General features: G+C 37.8%; 1 protein-coding gene across 1 annotated transcript in view; it reads left to right on the top strand.

Moving 5' to 3' along the window:
* The window catches only part of LOC106763556, a 6,289-nt gene extending 5,879 nt beyond the window's left edge, over positions 1–410 (top strand). The window contains exon 4 of the mRNA XM_022782202.1: positions 51–410. Within this exon, the coding sequence (XP_022637923.1) occupies positions 51–410 (360 nt within the window). The remainder of the gene's footprint in view (positions 1–50) is intronic.
* Positions 411–7,928: the final 7,518 nt, after the last annotated feature.

Here is a 7,928-nt window from a genome sequence, read left to right as displayed (position 1 = left end):
AAGATAATCAATTAGCAGACGCACTGGCTACCTTGTCGTCAATGTTTGAGGTTGATCAAGATGCAGAATTACCAAGAATCGAAATGAAAAGCCATGCAGAGCCAGCATATTGCCACTTCATCGAGGAGGAGTTAGACGGCAAACCTTGGTACTTTGATATCAAGCGTTATCTTAAAACCCGAGAATACCCCGAGAATGCGTCTGAAAACGATAAAAGAGCACTAAGAAGGTTGGCTGGCAGTTTTATCTTAAGTGGGGATGTTCTATACAAGAGAAACCATGACATGGTTCTCCTCAGATGTGTGGATGCAAAGGAAGCTGAGCTGATATTGAAAGAAGTGCACGAAGGTACATTTGGCACACACATGAATGGTCATTCAATGGCTAGGAAGATATTAAGAGCTGGTTAGATATGAAAATAAGATAATAACATGTGGCTCATTGTATTTTTCCCCAAATTCTAATCCAAATTATATTCTATAAAGTGACTTCTATCACCAATTGGTGGTCTATAGGTGTCGTAGAGCTCCCTAAGGTGTAAGGCACTGTTGATCATCTTTGAGCTCGACTGTTTGCACTAGAGGTAAGGGAAGCTAGGTGTTGAGTTTTTTGTTCTGTCATTCAATGAATGAATAGGCTAGGGTAGGCTAGGGTTCTATGTTTAACTGATGAAGTCATATGCATGCAAACCTGTTTTGGTACATTGGTAATGTTGAACTTGTGACTTGAAACTTATGATTTTGATTTTTATGTGATGCATTGTTAAAATTGAAGGAGTTGAGGGTATGAAATGTTGTTTGAAGTAATGAAATAGCACATGCATAATCTGTTTTGATATGAGTGTTGTATGTACTAAAAATTGGGAATTTTAGTGTGTGAATTTGATTTCTAGATGATTAATAAATAGGGAAAAATTGTGGAAATGATATTATGAGCTGGTATAAAGAAGACTTATTGTTAATTTGAGTGACTGATTAAAAAGGAAATTCTACTAAACAAATTTTCAGTTCAGAAAATTTAGAGAAAGTTGAGTTTTAAGGCTTAAAAGAGGAACTAAGGTAGTCAAATTTAGAGTTTGGTGTTTTTGGTGGTTTTGGTCTGTTTAAGATACATTAGGTAAGTAAATTGGGACTTGATAGAAGTGTCAAAATGAGTAAAAACAGTTTCTAATAGGTAAATCTAGAATTGAGTCCTTAAGTTAATGAAAGTTAACTTTTTGAATACAAATCAATGCATAACCACTAGATAATGAGGTTAAGAGGTGTTCAAATCAATTAGGCAAGTTTAACTCATCATATAGATCAAGTTGGGAGTGTTAGAAACCCATCAAAGTGTCTCAAAAACACTAAAATCAGAAAAATCAGGTTGCTGTAAAAAACTGATAAGAGTAATCGATTATCTCACTTGATAATCGATTATTCTAGTCAGAACATCATATTTTCTTCAAAGTTCTCTTAAATAATCGATTATTACATATAATAATCGATTATTGTCGTCGAAAATTCATCTAGTACAGTTTTGGGTGGTTTTCGGGGTTCCGAGTATTATTTTTGGAAGTTCTTTAGGTTGTTTTGGGGGTTTTGGACCTTTCTGGAGCTGTTGGTGACGGTTTAAGAGTCATTTTCTTTATCTAAGTATGTGTTTATGGGGTTTTGTGTTGTTTAGTGGTTCTTCTGGGTCTGTTATTGTTTGTTTCTTCCTGTTTTGATTCCTTTCTTGTTCTGCTTTGTTTGGTTGATGATATATGGGTTTGGTATGAGCTAATACAGTATGAATACACTTAGATAACTGTAATAATGGTGTCTTTGATGAATCAAAGAGAATTATGAACTGATCAAAGTGATGTGAATAGTATCAAGTAAGATCTCTAGGTGAGATCATTTAGTGTTTAAAATGAATGTAAAAGGCTTCCATATGGGGATTTATCCCAACACTTTAATGGTCTTTCATTCTCACTTAGAGAGGATTGACACATGTGGTGAGAGTAGTGGAAGGTCCTAGTGTATGCAGTTCTTGGAAGGCCTATTGCGCGATAATGGACTAACCTTGTGTGTGGTCGGGTGAAACCCCTCGGCAATGGCTTTGCAAAGTAGTAGAGGCCACCACAAGTGCACAACCCACCCCAGATCGACATTCATTCTAAGTCCGGACGAGTCTAGTTTGTGTTATAATAGGATGGGATATTGTACTGAGTTACTTGTATGTAAATGTATTTCTATTTTAACTATTGTATGATAACTTGCATGTTTTTCAACCTAGCTTACCCTTACTCTTATTTGTGTTGCATGTGTTGTGTCTTTTCTCTTTGCGATGATCATCCACTTGGATGTGAGAAGAGGGAGACGAGGTTTCACTGGAGCAAGCTTTAAAGGGGGAATGACGCGACTATTTAGATCTTAGGATTTTCTTAGTTGTCCTTAGGATAACTTGTAAGTTACGGGTTTGTTGTGTCTTCTGTTTGAATATTTGAGTCTAAGTGGTACGGGTTACCTTGTTTTTCCAAGTCTAGATGGTAGAGTTGTGTGTCTAACTGAAATTTTTTAGAACATAAAATGTTTCTATAAAAGGAATAGGGCGCACACTTATGACTTTTACTAGAGATGATTTATTTGGTGTCCTCCAAATGTCTTGAATTTATTTGGTGTCCTCCAAATGTCCCAAATTGTGTTTCCAAAATTTTCCCTGAACATAATAATGCAAATAATTAGCTCANAAAATTCAAATTAATTAAAATTAGAATTTCCGGTCAAATTAAGCATAATTAGGAAAAACGGGAAAATACCAGACAATTAAGCACAATTCCCTGATTAATTCTAGCACAATAAACTAAGTGAAATCAATAAAATATCGATTCATCAAAATAGACCACACTTAGTCTTTTGCACTCTTGGGCAAAACCAAGATGAAAACCAGGGAACAGTTCTACGGACATCAAGAAGTGACATAGACTTAACAGACAGAAAACATAGACTCACAATGAAAGAAAGAAAGAGAATTACACAATTCTCAAGAAATCTGGACAGAGAAATGAAGTAGACAGTATCCCACAAAGAATCAAGGAAAGCAGATACTCATGAAGTCATCCAAGCAATTCCAAACATGGCAAAATGATCAATCAGCTCAAGAGGTGAATCAAAAATAGCAGAACCTCATAGATGCGCACTATCAGTGTTTCTCTCAAGTGTCTAAGGTAAACAATGTCAACTCAATGCACTCAAGAAAGCAAGCAACAAACAGACTTGGCAAGCCTCTAATATCAACACTCAAAACATATGCATGTTCAAATCAAAAGGTCTTTTATGGATGTAATATGGATGAGAAGCTATAAACCAAAAGAAATAGAGGAGCAATGGGGAACAAGTGTAAACACAGTCACATAACACCCAAAACCCTCTAATTCAATCCTCTTCTTGACTCCATTATTCACAATTTTTTTTTCATTTTTCTCTATTTTTTTGTGTTTTTTTTTTCATCTTGTCTCTTTTCTTTTCTCTCTTTTCAGAACACAACTCTAAGAGACAAGATACACAACATATTTACAAAACAAAACAAGAAGAGGAACCGACTAGCCAATTCATCAGAATATCCCAAGAGACCACACTTATTCCCAAAACACTTCCAAAGCTCCAAAATTCCCTAAGGTTAAGGTAATCATGGTTTTTCACTTAGGGCTAGTGTATAAGCTTCACAACAAAGAAATGGGGAAAGTAAAGGTTCAAAGGGGCTGTCAAATGATCAAAACAGGATAGGCTCATTTGGCTAGAGAGGCTCAACAACAAAACTGCCTTTATCACTTCCAAACATTCATATCAATCAAGAATTATCAACAAGAGTCAAGCCAAGGCATATGTGCAAGCAATCAAGAGACATATCACACACAAGAAAGAATATCAAATGGCTCAAATTCTCACACAGGGTACTTCTGTCACAAACAATTCAACCTCTCAAACATCATAATCATCTTCCAAGCAGAGAAAAGCAAGGATTTTAAACAAATCAGAGTATCAATGGAGTGAAAGACAAGTCTACAACCTAAACCAAGTCCAGAAATCAAGAAAAACATGCAAAACTGTACAAAAGACACAACAAAAACTACCTAGAAAACGAAAAATTTAACGCAGAAAAACAAAAACTGACAAAGAAAATAGAATTCTCCCCCAATAGACCACACTTAAACTACACAGTGTCCTCAATGTGTCACAAGCATAAGATCAGTAATTAAAATAGTCAACAGATCAAGGACAAGTGCAATTCAAGTGGGAAAAGGGGAAGAAGGGAAAGAAGAAAACTCCCCTGATCATGGTGGCAATTGCCAATTTTGGACTTTCAGGGAGATCTCTTCCACCACCGGATTCAGCAAGGAGGTGTTGAGGAAGAACTGCTTCATCCTCCATATTTGATCAAGCAGGGAGATGTCCTCCATAGCTGGATCTAAGAAGCAGTGATTGTTGATGAGCAGGTTCAGCTGGTGCCTATTAATCTTCAAACTGTCGGCACCTTTGTCTTCCACCATGGGTGTGTGTTGGTAAAATTCATATGTACCTCCTGCAACATGGTTAGTGCAATATGGTTCCACAAAAATAACATGCAGGGGTATAACACCCAATCCCAGTGTAACAGTATGAACCTCAAATATACCCTCAGAACATGAATCAATTTCAGAAATAGAAACAATATCAATCACAGGTTCAGATTCATGTTCAGTGCATGGAGAACAAACATTCAGATGTGATAACACAAAGTGGTTCTCATCATGCAAAGAGGAGGAATGAAAATCATGCTCATCAACAATACAATCATCAATAACATACGTATCAACAAAATGATCATCAACAACAAAATCAATCTTAGGTATGCTTACCTTCACTTCCCTGGATGTGGTTAAAGTGGTGGAAGACGACAGTGGTCTACCTATCTCAAAGGTGTTTCTCATATCTGCCTGTTCCTCCAATTCTTCATCAGTCTCCTCAGGTGCAACAGTAGGGACATAGGAAGGTGGGAAAGTAGATGGCGCAATAGCAGACTCATGACTCTGCTCCCCATCTCCTATGTGGATGGCATCAACATCATCAGTAATCTGAACAGTCTGAATTGGAGGTCCCTCTAAAACACGAGACTGTTCCTCAATGGCCTGCTTGGATATCTGCCCCCACAACTCATTCAATGTTGGCTCAGAAGAAGTAGAAGATTTGGAAGGTGGTCGGGCAGATGCCTCTTGCTGTTCCTGTTTCCTCTGATTTTTCTGTTGTGGCTGCTTGTTGTATATGTTTGGAGCATAAGCTTGAGGCGTATCAAGAGCAACAGAGTGGTGCAAAGAAGGGCAGACATCCATATAGTGGTCACTGGAAGAACATATAGCACACCGCCGTGCAACAGATGCAGATGGAGGTGCTAGTCTCCGGTTGGATGCCAGTTGTTTCACCAAACTCTCATGATAATCAAGCTTGCTTTCCAATTTCCTGCCAACAGCTGATAAAGAATGGGTCGGCTCATGAAACTGCGACTGTTGTGGTTCTTGAACAGGTGGAGAAGGCATACAAGGAGTCTGGAACGATGGTTCCAGATATTGATGCTCTGAAGTACCATACCATCCCAAGTTAGGATTCGTCCACCCAGGATCGTCGCTATAACCATACCATACAGGGGAGAATTTGTCAAGAAACTGATGCTCAAGATCTTCCCAACTGGTGACAGATCCCGGAATAAGACAGCAACACCAATCCCTTGCCGCTCCATGTAATGAGTACTCAAATGCCCTTAAGAACATGTCTTCATCCGGGACATCTGGAGGTTTCATTAAAGAGCATAATGTGTAGAACTCCTCCAAGTGTCTACGTGGGCATTCACCTGCAAAACCATGAAACCTAGGCAGCAAATGTATCAGACCAGTGTTGAAAACACAACGAATATCCTCCCTATCAAGTGGAAACGGCTCTCTAGGAGCACTCTCATGAGATGGAGGAGGAACCGTTCTGTTCTCAACATAGAAATCAGCAGAGTATACATCACAAGCAATATCAGAGTCAAATGCAGAAGTAGAGTCATAGACACAGGCAGAATAAGCATTACTCACATCACCAAAATAGGTAGACATGGGAAAGAAAGGGGAAAGAAGAATGCAATGAAAATATGCAACTAAGGCTATCTAAATGCAACACACAATGAAGAACACACAAAACAAAACATCACACTCATAACACAAGATAAGACAACACACTCTAACACAACAAAAGACCTAAAACCGAACCGTTGGTCCCCGGCAATGGTGCCAAAATTTGATGGGTGTCGCCGCCCAATCAAATTTGATGTGCATTTTAAAGTGCAGTATAGCTAGGAAGTGACTCCTAGGTCGTTTCTCAAGGACCAATTTTGCGGTTCAGAATCGAGTCTAACACGAAGTGGGGGGGGTTGTGAAAGGTTTGTGTGGCAAATGCGGAAAAATTAAAATGAAATTAAATTAAAACGCAGATGTAAAAACGTAATTAAATTCAATTAAATGCAACAACACATTTCACCATGCATGAAAATGAAATTAAAACAGTAAAAACGAAACTGCTACGGTAAATACGAAAATTCACGCTGGAACTGGACAGCTCTGACCTTTGCTCAATGTTTTACCCATAACTTTTTCTACAGAGCTATAAATGAGATGAGGTTTTTTTTCCTGGAAATTAGACTCAATTATCTTTCATGTGATATATAAAACGTAGCATTTGGACCTCTGGTATGGTTGCAGTTATTTTTTTAAAATCGAGTCCAGAGAGTGAAAATGCTAAACCAAATACTAGACTAAACAAATATCTAAACACAGTTAAAGCCATTAAAATGTAACGCTTGAACTAAAAGTAAAATGCTTGGAAATGAAACATTAAATATAAAATGATGAACCATATTAAAATAGTAACAATTAATCAGATGTGGCAGCGTGGGTGCTCCTCCCAAGAATTAAAAACATTGTGCTGCTTCCTCCAAGCCACACCGTGACATCCTTTCTTCCCATCAATCACCGCTTATGCCTAAGGATAAATCAATGCTACTAGCTAACAAAACGGAAATCACAACCTGCACTAAATGAATCACCATTTCTGCACTAAATGCATCCAATTGAAATTGTTGTAGCATCCAATTCAAATTAACGTGTGCAAGTAAAAAGGTCACATGTGTATAAGCCAATTGGGAATAAGCGCCTCCTCTCACCAACATCCAGCACCGTTTCACTATTTCCTTTCTATCTATTACCGCTTCAAGCATTCTAAAAAAAACTCCTAAAGAAAGAAAGAGACTTCTCTCATACATTGGATTAAAGCTTCAATAAAGAAAAAAAAAACTCAAAACCTAATGAAAAGGGCAACAACAAAACGAAGGTGAGAATGGGTTTTTCCATAAAATCCTGCTGCCACCGTGATGATCAACACTTAAGCATGACCAAAAATAAAATAAAATAAAATAAAAAACTAAATCCTTTTTAGCTCCCATGGTGCAGAATGATGTGACGGCATTGTTGGATCAAGCAAAGCAAAGAAAGGGATTAAAAACCTGCTGCACGTGACTTGGATTGAAACTTTAACCAAGTGCATTAAACCAAATGGAAAAGCAAAGAGTATTATTCAGCAACATGAAATAAAATATGGAGCATCTCATTCAGCCAATTCTCTTCAATGCCGAGAGAGTACCCAAAAACGTTGCAGCACCACCTCAAAAAATGTTCCAGCTGAATTGTTACCAAAAAATATGACGGCTGCCCCCTTTGCAAAGGCCATGTATCACTCCAAATAAGGGTGGGGTCCACCCTAAAATAAAAGGGAACCCTAGGTCTAGTGTCCTACAATATTGGGCCCAACAACATATTCCAAAAATTGGCCCACAATGTAAAAGTTTGTCCATAAAGTTTAAGCAATTAAAATTACAATACAACTAAAATTTAAAAT

Source organism: Vigna radiata, chromosome 6 (assembly GCF_000741045.1).
Source record: "Vigna radiata var. radiata cultivar VC1973A chromosome 6, Vradiata_ver6, whole genome shotgun sequence".
Taxonomy (NCBI): Eukaryota; Viridiplantae; Streptophyta; class Magnoliopsida; order Fabales; family Fabaceae; genus Vigna; species Vigna radiata.
The sequence above is the reverse complement of the archived record's forward strand: the minus strand, read 5'-3'. Positions and strand labels throughout refer to the sequence as shown.